Source organism: Coenobita brevimanus, chromosome 82 (assembly GCF_032717465.1).
Source record: "Coenobita brevimanus isolate Jiangsu-jjx chromosome 82, ASM3271746v2, whole genome shotgun sequence".
NCBI lineage: Eukaryota > Metazoa > Arthropoda > Malacostraca > Decapoda > Coenobitidae > Coenobita > Coenobita brevimanus.
This window is the reverse complement of record NC_137035.1, coordinates 17,287,251-17,301,425: the sequence shown is the minus strand read 5'-3', so window position 1 is coordinate 17,301,425 and position 14,175 is coordinate 17,287,251. Positions and strand designations below refer to the sequence as shown.

The 14,175-nt window shown below is 43.4% G+C and overlaps 1 protein-coding gene across 1 annotated transcript in view; it reads left to right on the top strand.

Annotated features, from left to right (window-relative positions):
* LOC145409684 (peroxisomal acyl-coenzyme A oxidase 1-like) overlaps window positions 1-14,175 on the top strand; it is a 148,753-nt gene that overhangs the window by 62,432 nt on the left and 72,146 nt on the right. Inside the window, exon 6 of the mRNA XM_080280037.1 lies at window positions 6,934-7,096. Coding sequence (XP_080136163.1) covers window positions 6,934-7,096 — 163 coding nt within the window. The remainder of the gene's footprint in view (window positions 1-6,933; window positions 7,097-14,175) is intronic.

Here is a 14,175-nt window from a genome sequence, read left to right as displayed (position 1 = left end):
CACCCTGTCTGACTCTCCTCACCTCTTTCCAGAACATTTTCTTACATTCCCTCCACTTTACATACAAATACCTTGCAAAATTCCTCATCCACTCTCTTCATACTCTCTTTCTAATCTTTTCACCTCTCTCTTCCTTTCTACATATACCTCCATCTCTCAACTTCTTCCATGCCCCTATTTCTCATCCATTCATTATATGCTTTCTTCTTTTGTGCCCCAGCCTGTCTCACCTCTTCACTCCACCATGCTGTTCCTTGTACCCCCTTCCATCTTCTCTTCACCCCACACACCACCTCACATGCTGCGCATATTTCCTCTGTCTTAGTAAACTATACCCCAAAAGGACAATATTCACCCCACCTATGACGAAAACACATTAATCCAAGTCTAAAAACAGTTTATAAATTAACCTAAACACAAAATTTAGGTCTAAAATATCATCATAATAGGTTTTAAAAAACAAAGCCCATTGTTATACCGGGGGTTGGCCATCGTTCGGCGAGGTAGGATCGTATTTGTACCCTCGTTGCTATGCTGGGGTATCGTATCTCAAGGTATACCTGCATAGAACTATAATTCTGCAAAATATGGTATTTCTGGGTAGTAATTACTCGATTTGTGGTAGGTAGTAGCGACCATCATCCACTCACTTGATGTAGTGCTGCCTACTTCTTCCTTAGCCTTTATCATTCTTTTTCTGTGCCTGTCCTCCTCTCTTTCTATTTCTCCCATCTTTCCTGTCACTTCTCATTGCTTTTCTTTCCTTTACAGGTGGCTTTACATTGAGTGACAAGCCAAATGGTTTCCTGTAAGCCAAGAAACCATTTACAACGCTGGGTGGCAACCATATAACCAAACCATACGTGCTCCCTACGTGTCAACAAGTGGGTTGGTGGAGGATTAGTGCCCCTCCCCATAAAACAAATAACTCAAAGTCAAATGGCCACCCCTTATGAGATAATGGCGTCTGGCAATACATAGATAGATAGATAGTGAAGCCTGAAGGAAGAACAAAAGATCTGTGAGACTGAATATGGCATCTGTGCAGCATACTGAAATTCACAAGCACATGAATGAATCGATACAGGTGGATTTCATTGGACCATTCTCGCCATCAACTAACCACTGGTTCCATTATGATCTGCATATGCAGGATAAACTAATAAAATACTGCACTCTACATTGTGATGGGTCGGTGGATGTATACAAATGGGGTGTCAAGATTAGTCTCGTTGGATCAAGGACCCCATTTCACATCGGGAGTGTTTAGAGCATTATGCAGCACGATGGGTATTCAGCAGAAGCGTGGAGATCAGTACCATCCACACAGCCAAGCTGAAGTGGAGAGAGATGTCCTCAACTGGTGGATGACTCGCAATGCCCGTGTGACAACAATATCGAAATTGTGGACAAAGATGATTCTTTAGTTACAATTTGGTCAAAACATCTCAAGTAACACAACCACTGGGTACACTCCATATGATCTGGTCTATGGAGTCTTGGTAAGACATCCTGGGCAAGTAATGAAGGAGACATTAGAGAGTGATGATCCTGATTTCCAACCGCAGATTTTAAGGAATTCTGAGGTGCCAGGATCCTAGTTAGGCAAAAAGAAGCACTTTGTGTAGCAGAGTTAATGGTGGCAGCAGCATAAGAAAAAAGGAACAAGATTTTTTTTTTTATGTGTCCGACTCTGGGCATAGGCTTCACAGCCTGCTATCAAGGCCCAGTAGTCCTCCTACATACCATACACCTCTACATGTCACCACTTCAGCGCTAACACCAACTGTCCTTATTGAATACATGCTAGGGCTGTCTCATACAGGACTTGTATATGGCAGTAAAGGTGGAACCCTGCAGGTAGGTGAGTTGGTGACTGGTTATCGACAGCTGAATGGCACAGGAAAGGGGGTAAGAAGATAGCTCTGGACCAGTCAGCTCTATACTGGGTTGTTAAAGTGCTGAGAGTTGGTTGGTCATACTGGCTCATATTCAAGGATTAAGTGGTCCAGCCAGAGTATGCCAATTTGATGAGGTGGAAAGGATTGTTGCTGAGTGGTATTCATGGGAGGCCAGCATGTGTCTGACGTTGTTGACTCAGGCAAGGGTGATGGTCAGCCTGGTCTATGGCACTGTAACAGAGTCCATCAACCACCAGGTAGACAGCAGGTGATCCAAGTAGGCCACACTATGACAGTGAACAAAGGGAGTGTTAGGATGAGTCACCTAGTGATGAAGAAATGAGTGGATGGATATTGAGACTGATGTTGATTAGGAGTACAAATGGAACTGACAGGCAGAGTGTGAGAGTATTGTAGTATAATATACTGTATAATAAATTGTCGTGCACTCTGTTACTGTACTGCGTAATAAATTGTATTGCATAATATCTGTACAGTAATCCCTGTACTTTCCAGACGCCCACTTTCCGGACATCCCCACTTACCAGACATAATCGTCCCGGGATCCAATTTTCCCAAAATGGTCTGGAAAAAAAAAAAAAAAAAAAAAAAAAACACACACACACACACGCCCGTAATATGAACTTGGCGCGCGGGGCGCGGGACAGCTTTGTTGTGATGCGTCATTCCTCCGACGTCCGCTAGAGCGCCCCTGCATCCTCCCCACTTTCTGCCTGTCTCTTGTCGTGAGTGAACACTCGTTGACATGGCTGCCCACATGCTCGCTTTTGTGGTGGTGCCTTACCTGCTGCAGGCACTCCTGCTGCTCTCGTGCCTCTCCTTCGTGTGTGTGTGTGATGATGGCCCCGCCGCCTGAGAAGAGGAAGAGAGTGGTTCTGACTCTGGAGAAGAAGCGGGAGATATTGGAGAAAGTAGATGCGGGATGGTTTTCGTCACGCATCCTCCATGAGTTCAACCTGGCCCGATCTACTTTGTTTGATATCAAGAGATCCCGAGACAAACTCATGCAGTATACGGCTGACTTCTCGTCGAAAAGCAAACACAACGTGGAGAGGAAGATGATGTTTACTCCCAAGTTTGCTGAAGTCGACCGCTCCACGTTGATTTGGTATCGACAGCAACATGCTGCTGGTGTGATGGTATATGGTACGGAGCTGAAGGCTGCTGCTGAGAAGTTCGCAAGGCTTCACGATGCCCTAGACATCAAGGCATCCAAGGGTTGGCTCTTTGCATTCAAGTTACGACATGGCCTTACCATTACGACATGGCCTTACCAACCGTAAGTCTCGTGGTGAAACTCTGGATGCTAATGAGGATGGAATAGAGGAGTTTTGGCACAAGGTGAAGGGCTTGATTGATAGGGAGGGCCTCACTCTCGGTCGAGTCTACAACGCTGACGAAACTGGTTTATTCTATTGCTCTTTGCCTACGAACACTCTAGTCGAGGGGATGGAGAAGCGTGTACCTGTCCCCAAGCTGTGCAAGCAACGGATATCTGCTTTGTGTTGTGCCAATGCTAACGGCATGCACCGGCTTAAGCCCGTTATTGCTGGCCATGCAAAGCAGCCTCGGTGTCTTCGTGGGGTAATGGATGTCCTGTCGTCTGGTACCATTCCTTGAAGGCATGGTTCACAGCCCAGATCTTCAAAGACTGGTTCCACCGACATTTCGTCAAGGAGGTCATACATTACCAGACGGAGAAACTGGGAATCCCACGCGACCAGGTTAAGGCCCTCCTTCTCCTCGACAATGCACCTGTCGCACGGGCATGGTTCACAGCCCAGATCTTCAAAGACTGGTTCCACCGCCATTTCGTCAAGGAGGTCATACATTACCAGACGGAGAAACTGGGAATCCCACGCGACCAGGTTAAGGCCCTCCTTCTCCTCGACAATGCACCTGCCCACCCGTGCGACAAGGACTTGGTGGCTGAGAATGGCCGCATTAGGTGCATGTTTCTGCCACCTAATACTACTGCTCTCATCCAACCAATGGACCAAGAGTGATCGTGGCAATGAAGCGCCTATACCAACGGAAGTTCCTGGACGAGGTGATGGCTGTTCTCGAGGACGAGGACGAGCGCAGGGAGGGACGGGACACGTGAGGCCAGTGGACTTTGGAAAACCTTCGCCGCTACAACATCAAGTCTGCCATTTACAACTGGGCCAGTGCATGGAAGGAAATCCCTGTCAAGACTCTAGAAAATGGTTGGTCTCGTCTGCTTCTCGGAACGGATATGGAGTATGATTTCCTAGGTTTCGACGTGGATGACTTCCATGCACGTCTACGTGCACACGGTGACGATGTTGATGTGGACGAAGTGCGTGAGTGGTTGGATGACGACGAGGGCGATCCTGGGTATCAGACCTTGTCTGATATCGAGGTTGCATCTTCAGTTGCAGGTGTCAGTACCCAGCTTGAAGATTCCGACGAGGACGGCGACGATGATGTGGACTCCTCTCAGCATGACACAACTCCAGCCATCCCCAAGCTGAGCGCACTCCGGGAACACCTAGAGTTCGTTCTGGACTACCTGGAACACCCGGCCTGCGACAGGGAGATAGGGCCCTTGGAACTTGTGGAGGAAGTGCGTGCTTTCAGGCAGCGCATCATTAATCGTCAGAATCGTCGTTCCTTGCGTCATTCAACGATTGACAGCTTTTTCAGGCCTGTGACCCCTGCTGTGCCCAGCCCTAGCTCCACTCTGTTGCCTCGCCAAGACAGGCCCTCATGCTCTGAGCCACAACCCAGCACATCAGCCACAGTGGAGTCACCGCTCGACGTGAGTTTGTGTCTATCTTCTGAGTCGTCTGCAGTGGGTACGCCATCACCACGACCCAGTGACGCACCCCTAGGTCACCTCCCAGCGATACTCTCAGACTCGGACAGTGATTAAACGGCAAGAACTTCTCCAATAGACCACATGGGAATTTAATGTTGTGCTGTGAAAGAAAAACAGTGCATACAGTATTGTTAAGAAATTAGAAATTTGAGTGAAAAGACAAACAATTTTTGGACAAAATTTAACGTAAATAAACTTGTGATTTGTTTTGAAATTGGTTTTATGAGTGGAAAGACTTCTGGTGCAGAGTGCAACACTTATTAAGTTACAATGAAGCATAAGTCAGACAAGAGTGCGCAGTGTGAAGAGAATGGAGTTCTGAGTGCGAATGACTAATTTCAGTGCAAGACTTCATGAACAGTGTACTGCAAGTGCTTCAGGAAATCCTTCTCACTGTCAGAGTCTGAGAGGAGGCGGTTATTCATCGAGATGGCTATGGACTTGCTGTAAGTAGGCAGAATGTTTCATACTGTACTGTACTGTATTTTCCATACTATACTTACCTCAAACACCTCATTTCACTCCTTTATGTCCCTTATTGGTGTGAATATGTAGTGTCTTAGGTGCTATGCATGTGCAGTAGGGAGGTGTTTTTCTGAGTTAGGCTAGGTTAGGGTCCATAACTACCAGTCCAGGAGCAAGGGACTTGTAAGTACCAAGAATGTTTAATATTGTATAAACCTACCTCACAAACCTCATTTTATGGTTCTTTTGCATTTATTTCAGTATTTTATGTCCCTTATTGGTGTGATTTGGGTCTTAAATCGGTGCTATGCATGTCCAGAGGGAGTTGTATAGGTGTTTTTCTGAGTTAGGGTCCATAAGTACAAGTCCAGGAGACTATTGCCCACTATCCGGACAGGACCAATTTCCGGACATGCTTTTGGCTCTATTACGTCAGATAGTGGAGGAATTACTGTATTTTAAAAAATAATGCTGACACGCAGTACTGAGGGGGGCTGACAGGCAGGATGTGACAGTACTGTGGTATTATTTGTATATGTTCAGATGATATTTTTGTTTATTGTATGGTGCTGATTTTGTACACTGATTATCCTTAACTATACACATCAGGGGAATCTGACTCCTTGTTTAATGGTAATTTAGGCTGGCGATGTTTTCTTTACATTGTTCACGTCCTGTTCCGGGATTAGCTCACCACAGGGAAGGCTTAGATAGGCTCCAACCTGCACAGGTGATTACTCTGTTAAGCAACATAATAAAGAAAACAATAACCAGCCATTTCATCAGAACCCTGACTTTTCAATCATTAAGAGGTGGCTGGTGGTTAACTGATCATATAATGCCGTCAAGAGAAATAAATTGATCATCATCAGGTCAATGATGACCAGTGTGTCATCTAGCCTTCCATGTACTGGACCGTGACAGCTTAGCACTGGGCCTTTACACCTCAAAAGGGGTATGACAAAATTGGCTGTTACTTTTTTTTTCTCTTTTTTTCCTTTTTTAATACCATAAATAGGTACAGTATGCACTATCATTTGTATGTTGTTCTGTGAAAAGGATAGACTGGAGGGGAAAGGAGTTTCCAGGCAACCAAAAACCCTTTTAGATGTGTCCCTGAGAAGCTGGGTGGGTGGATGCAAGTGCACATTTTAACACTGAAACAGGGTGATATCCTTTTTAATTGACATTACTGCTACCAAACAGTTTTATTTAAGACAGACCTCTGGTAGTGAAGGGGTTAATGAAGGCTATTTCTAACTACTTGCACTCCTGTTCAAAATATCTCCACAAAACTGAAAGGAAATTTTTGTATGTAGCAATAATAGAATATACAGTACTGTGTATAGCATACTTTATCTGAATGAAGGGGTTAAAACAATAGGTAAGACATTGGCAGCCTTGGAGGTGGGTCATAATGCACTGAAGCATAGCAAATACAGACAAGAATCAGTGCAACCACTCTTCAGTCCACTGAGTCTGAAACTATTCCTCTCATCACTGTTTCTAACACCTGAGTGGTATTGAAAGTGGCTTGATTCTGCACTGTCTCCAAATGGAGAGTGTAGGGTGGAAAATATGTTTTGATTATGAAGACCCCCTTTATTCTTTAATAACTCTTTTGTCCCCTGATTTCCATGTTAACTTGTCCCTTTCCTGAGTTCCTATATCTTAACTTGATCTTTTTTCCTTCAATTGGTACAGGGAACCCGAGCCACAAATATTGGACTACCAGACACAACAATACAAGCTTCTACCTCAAATTGCCTCAGTGTTTGCCCTGACATTCTCTGCACGTGCTCTTCAGGAAGTGTACATGAATGCTATGGCAGGAATTGCTGATGGGAAGGTGGACCTGCTACCTGAGGTAAATAATTTATGTATTATGTATTATTATTTGGAAGTCAGGTATAATTATTCCCTTGTACAAAGGAAAAGGGGAAAAAGAAGTGTGTGGTAATCATAGGGGCATTTGTCTTCTTAGTATAATAGGAAAAGTGTATGGTAGGATACTTATAGACAGAGTTAGAGAAAGAACAGAGAAATTAGTTGGAGAAGAACAGGGAGGCTTTAGGAAGGGAAGAGGTTGTGTAGATCAGATATTCATTCTTAGATCTTTAGTGGAAAAGTTTCTAGAGAAGGGAAAGAAGTTGTATGCGGCTTTCATGGATTTGGAGAAAGCATATGACAGGGTGGATAGACAAGGGTTGTGGAGAGTGTTAAGAATATATGGAGTAGATGGGAAGTTGTTGAATGCTGTGAAGAGTATGTACGATGGTGCGAAGGCTGCAGTGTGTGTGGATGGTGAACTAAGTGAATTTTTCTCCTTGAAAGTTGGGTTGAAACAGGGATGTGTCATGTCTCCATGGTTGTTCAATCTGTACATGGATGGGGTAATAAAAGAGGTACAAGGCAGGGTAGTGGATGTTGGAGTGGCCCTGGTGAGAGAGGATAGTGTTTGGAAACTCCCTGTACTGTTGTTTGCAGATGATACTGTGTTGTTGAGTGAAGACGAAGGGGAGCTGCAAGGCTTGGTGGATGAGTTTGAGAGAGTGTGTAAGAAACGGAACCTAAAGGTGAATGTAGGGAAGAGTAAAGTGATGGTCTTTGAGAGAGGTGAAGTTAGTGAATGTACAGTGAGGTTAGATGGTGAGGAATTGGAAAATGTGAGTACGTTTAAGTATTTGGGTAGTGTGATGAGTAAGGATGGAGGTTTGGAGGGTGAAGTGCTTGAAAGGGTACAGCAGGGAAGAAAGGTTGCTGGTTCCTTGAAAGCAGTGATAAGAAACAGGGAAGTGAGCATGGAAGTGAAAAAGTTACTACATGACAGTATTGTGATACCAACTCTAACGTACGGAAGTGAAGCTTGGACACTGTTGGAAGGACACAAGTCAAGAGTGAGAGCAGTGGAAATGAGTTATTTAAGAGGAGTCTGTGGAGTCACGTGGAGAGACAGGCTGACGAATGAGGATATAAAGGAGCGTTGTGGTGTGGATGTGGATGTGATAGGAAGCGTTATGAGGAACACACTGAGGTGGTTTGGCCATGTGGAGAGGATGGAGGGTGAAAGACTGACGAAGAGAGTGTATGTGAGTGAGGTGGATGGGGGAAGAGGGAGGGGGAGGCGGAGGATGAGATGGAGGGATGGGGTGGAGAGGTATATGAGAGAGGGGGGTGTGAGTTGGGAGCAGAGCAGTGAAATGGCGGGGGACAGGGCGACTTGGAGGCGATTTGTTTGTGGCCACCCCAAACGGGATTGAGGCGTCTGGCAATAGATAGATAGATAGATAGTTTTTGTGCACCCTCCTCCTCCTGCTCTCTCTCTCTCTCTTTCTCCGTATATACCTTGTTGTATTTACTTGGTTGTTGTATACAGAATCTGAGGTAAGCTTGTATTATTTCTGCCTCCATATCTACTTTTACCGAATCTAGTTGTAGGTGGTGGCAACTATCATCCACTGACTTGATGTAGTCCTGCCTCCTTCCTTCACCTTTTTCATTCTTTTCCTTTGTCTGCCCTCCACTCTTTGTATTACTCTTCTTTCCTTGTCAGGTGGCTTTACACTGAGTTACAACCCAAATGGTTTCCTGTAAGCCAGGAAACCATTTACAACACACCAACCCATACATGTTGTGTGTGTGTCAACAAGTGGGATGGTGGAGAGCTAGTGCCCATCCCTGTAAAACATCTAACTCAATGACAAATGGCCACCCCACAATGGATTGTCGCATCTAGCCACAGATAGATAGACAGGGATAGTTTTAAACAGATGGATATTTTCTGCCTGCTCCACCTCCTTTTCCAACCCATTCCAGATATCTGTTCTGTTTTGGAAACTAAATTTTTTCATATCACTGAAACACCTGCTCTTCCTCAGTTCATGTTCATGTCCGTTTGTCTTTCCATCATTCGCTGCAAAAACATCATCTTTGTTTAGTTGTTCCAGGCCTTTTACACCTCTGCACATCACAGATTTGTGTGGGTGTGTGTGTGTGTGTGTGTGTGTGTATGTGTGTGTGTGTGTGTGTGTGTGTGTGTGTGTGTGTGTGTGTGTGTGTGTGTGTGTGTGTGTGTGTGTGTGTGTGTGTGTGTGTGTGTGTGTTTACCTAATTGTCTTTACCTAATTGTGATATACAGGAAATGCGCTAAGCTTGTGGGGTCCCATCTCTGTTTCTCAGTAAGTCAAATTTTGCTTTAAACTCGTTTAAGTTTTAGACTGGACGATCACTTTGTCCAAGCCATTCCTCAGGTCTATGCATCTATAAGGAAATCTATATTTCTTAATATCCTTCAAGCAGCTTGGCTTCATCAGTTTCATTCCATGTCCTCTTGTTGTTCTCTTATCCCATACAAACAGATCATCTATGTCAATTTTATCTACTCCCATCATGGCCCTGAACACTGCAATCATGTCACCCCTCTCTCTCCTTTCCTCTAAGGAAGGCAAATCCAGCTTTTCCAGCCTCTCTCTGTACAACATATCTGCCAGACTGGGGACCATCTTGGTTGCTGTTCTTTGTATTCTCATGATCTTGTTTATATCTTTCTTTTTGTATGGGGACAACACTACTGCTGCACATTCTAACCTGGAGCGGATCATCACCACAATCAATTTTTTCATCATCTCCTCATCCATGTAATGAAATGCTACTCTTATGTTAGTCAAGAGTTTATACGTCTCTCCAACTGTCTTGTTAATATGTTTTCAGCTATCCTAGCCCAGCACTCCCAAATGATTCTCTTCTCTTGCTTTTGTGATTGGTTCATTACCCATCCAAAAATTCAGTAATGGCCTCTTGGTACTTTTACCCATTTCCAATATTTTACATTTTTTTGTGTTGAATTTCATTTCCCACGTCTGGCTACAATCATGAATCCTATCCAGATCCTCCTGCAGCATTTTACAGTCCTCCTCAACCTCTACCTTCCTCAAGATCTTTGCATCATCAGCAAACAGACTTGCATAACTGTTCACTCCATCTACCATATCCATCCATCCATCCATCATCCAATCCCACATTGCCCCATGAGGAGCGTAGGAGCCTGGGGCTAGGCAGCTGGTCCTGACATTTAAGATGAGAGTGACCAGCCTCACTCATCCCTAAGTGGCATTTCATGAGCAATCAACCTCAACCACCCTTTGGATATAAACTTTCACTGGCTCAATCCGATTGGAGCGCAATCATTAACCACTAAATCACCAGGCGCCAAAATTTGGTTACATAGTTACCACCCAGCGTAGTACTGTAAATGGTTTCCTGGTGTACGGGAAACCATTTGGCTTGTCACTCTGTGTAGAGTCACCCATAGGCAGAAGGAAAAGGAAAGAATGAAAGATAGATAGGAGAGGGAGTGTAAAGTCACCCGTAGGCAGAAGGACGAGAAAAGAATGGAGTAAAGAATGACAGAATAGGAAGGAAAGAAAGGAGGAGGAAAGACATTTACGTAAATCAGGAACATTACTGGCACCAACACCGAGCCCTGTGGGACTCCATTTGTTACTTCCCTCCATCCAGACATCCTGTCCTTTATTACTGTCCTCATTTGTCTGTCTTAAAAAGTCTCTCATTCATTCCAGGTGGTTTTCCTTCAGTCCTCCTATATGCTCTGGCTTCCACATTAGTCTCTTATGGGGCATCTTGTTGAAGGCCTTCTCCAAGTCTAAATACACACAATCCACCCAACCGTCTCTCTCCTGTACCACGTCAATCACTCTTGAGTAAAAGCTCAACAAGTTGGAAACACATGACCTTCCACTTCTGAATCCAAACTGACTTTCAGCCAAAATATTCATCTCTTCCAGATATTTTATCCATCTATCTTTCAGGATTTTCTCGTACAATTTTGCGACCATGCTGGTTAGGGACACTGGTCCGTAATTCAGGGGTTCTTTCTTGTTTCCTCCCTTATAAATTGGTACCACAATTGCTCTCTTCCATTCTTGAGGCACTTTCCCCTCTTCCAGAGAAAACACAATTAAACTATGAATCTTATCGGCCAGTTGTTCTCTGCATTCCCTTAGTACCCAGTTAGAGATTCCATCTGGTCCTGGGGCTTTCCTTACATCTTGAGTTTCTAGTAGTTTATACACTTCCTGTACTTCCACTTTTATATCTTTTATCACTACATTTCTAGTCACTCCCTCCCCCTCCACAAATTCCCTTTCATTAGTGAAAACCGATTGGAAACATTTGTTCATTATTTCAGCCTGCATTGCTGCATCTTTATAGACCTTTCCTTCTACTTTCAGTTTGGTGATTCCTTCCTTTTGTTTCAATTTGCCATTGACAAATCTATAAAACAATTTGGGTTCTTCCTTACACTTGTCAATTATACCTTTTTCAAAGTTCCTTTCTCCCACTCCACATATTCTTGTATATTCATTTCTAATTCTTTTATATTCGTCCTTTGTTCTGTTATTATCTCTCTTTCTCCAGTTATTCCATGCCATGTCCCTCTCTTTTTTTGCAATCATACACCTGTTAAACCACTCCTTTTTCCTGTTTTCTTTCCCAATTCCTCTTGGCACATATTTTTCCACTCCAGAGTTATAGAGGTCTAGAAAGATATCCCACTTCCTCTGTATCTCTCTTGTTTCTCTGAACTTTCTCCAATTTGCATTTTCGAAAAACTTTCCCAATCCCGTAAAGTTTGCTTTCCCAAAGTTGTATCTTCCTTGCCTATAAAGCTTATCTCTTGGCACCACATTCTCTTTTATCATCTGGTACTCAGTGAACATATGATCACTTTTTCCTATAGGACACAGATATTTCAAAGATTCATTTACGTCAGGTTCTTTGGTTAGCTTTAATTCTAATCTTGCTGGTGTGTCATCACCTTGGAATCGTGTCATTTCTTTGACCCAATGTGTCATCACATTATTTATTGCTTTATTTAACAATATAGTGCCCCACGAATCTTCACTGCCTCATGAGTCCCATTCCTCCCAGCTCACCTGTTTACAGTTAAAATCACCTATTAGAATTATACTGTTGCTTTTCTCAAGCACTTTTTGTAGATAACTAACCATGTCTGACAACGTCTGGTATCCATCGTCATTCCATGTGTGTGTGTGTGTGTGTGTGTGTGTGTGTGTGTGTGTGTGTGTGTGTGTGTGTGTGTGTGTGTGTGTGTGTGTTTGTATTTACCTAATTGTATTTACCTAATTGTGATATACAGGAAATGAGCTACGCTCGTGGGGTTCCATCTCTGTTTCTCAATTAGTCAAATTTAGCTTTAAACTCGTTTAAGCTTTTAGACTGGACGATCTCTTTGTCCAGGTTATTCCACAGGTCTATACATCTATAAGGAAAACTATATTTCTTGATATCCTTCAAGCAGCTTGGCTTCCTCAGTTTCATCCCGTGTCCTCTTGTTACTCTCTTATCCCATAAAAATAGATCTTCTTTGTCAATTTTATCTACTCCCATCATGGTCCTAAACACTGCAATCATGTCGCCTCTCTTTCTCCTTTCTTCTAAGTAAGGCAAATCCAGCTTTTCCAGCCTTTCTCTGTACGACAGATCTGCCAGACTGGGGACCATCTTGGTTGCTGTTCTTTGTATTCTCTCAATCTTGTTTATATCTTTCTTTTTGTGTGGGGACCACACTACTGCTGCATATCCCAACCTGGGGAGAATCATGGCCACTATCAATTTTTCATCATATCCTCATCCATATAATGAAAAGCTACTCTTATATTAGTCAGGAGTTTATACGTCTCTCTAACTGTCATGTTAATGTGCTTTTCAGATAACAAACTGTCCTGGACCAGCACTCCCAAATCTTTCTCTTCTCTTGCTTTTGTGATTGGTTGATTACCCATCAAATAATTCAATGATGGCCTCTTGGTACTTTTACCCATTTCCAATAATTTACATTTCTTTGCATTGAATTTCATTTCCCACATCCAGCTCCATTCGTGTATCCTATCCAGATCCTCCTGCAGTATTTTGCAATCCTCCTCAACCTCTACCTTCCTCATGATCTTTGCATCATCAGCAAACAGACTTGCATAACTGTTCACTCCATCTATCATATCATTTACGTAAATCAGGAACATTACTGGCGCCAACACCGAGCCCTGTGGGACTCCACTTGTTACTTCCCTCCATCCAGACATCTTATCCTTTATTACTGTCCTCATTTGTCTGTCTCTCAAAAAGTCTCTCATCCATTCTAGGAGGTTCCCCTTCAGTCCTCCTATATGCTCTAGTTTCCACATTTGTCTCTTATAGGGTACCTTGTCAAAGGACTTCTCCAAATCTAAATACACACAATCCACCCAACCTTCTCTTTCCTGAAGCACGTCAATTGCTCTTGAGTAAAATCTCAACAAGTTGGAAACACATGACCTTCCACTTGTAAATCCAAACTGACTATCAGCCAAAACATTCATCTCTTCCAGATATTTTATCCATCTATCTTTCAGAATTCTTTCACACAATTTTGCGACCATGCTGGTTAGGGACACTGGTCTATAATTCAGGGGTTCTTCCCTGTTTCCTCCCTTATAAATTGGTAACACATTTGCCATCTTCCATTCTTGAGGCACTTTCCCCTCTTCCAGAGAACACACAATCAAACTGTGAATCTTATCTGCCAGTTGTTCTCTGCATTCCTTCAGTACCCAATTAGAGATTCCATCTGGTCCTGGGGCTTTCCTTACATCTTGAGTTTCTAGTAGTTTATACACTTCCTGTACTTCCACTTTTATATCTTTTATCACTACAGTTCTAGTCACTATCTCTGCTTCCACAAACTCCATTCCATTAGTGAAAACTGATTGGAAACGTTTGTTCATTATTTCTGCTTGCATTGCCGCATCCTTATAGACCTCTCCTTCTACTTTCAGTTTGGTGATTCCTTCCTTTTGTTTCATTTGCCATTAACAAAACTCTAAAACAGTTTGGGTTCATCCTTACATTTGTCTATTAAACCTTTTT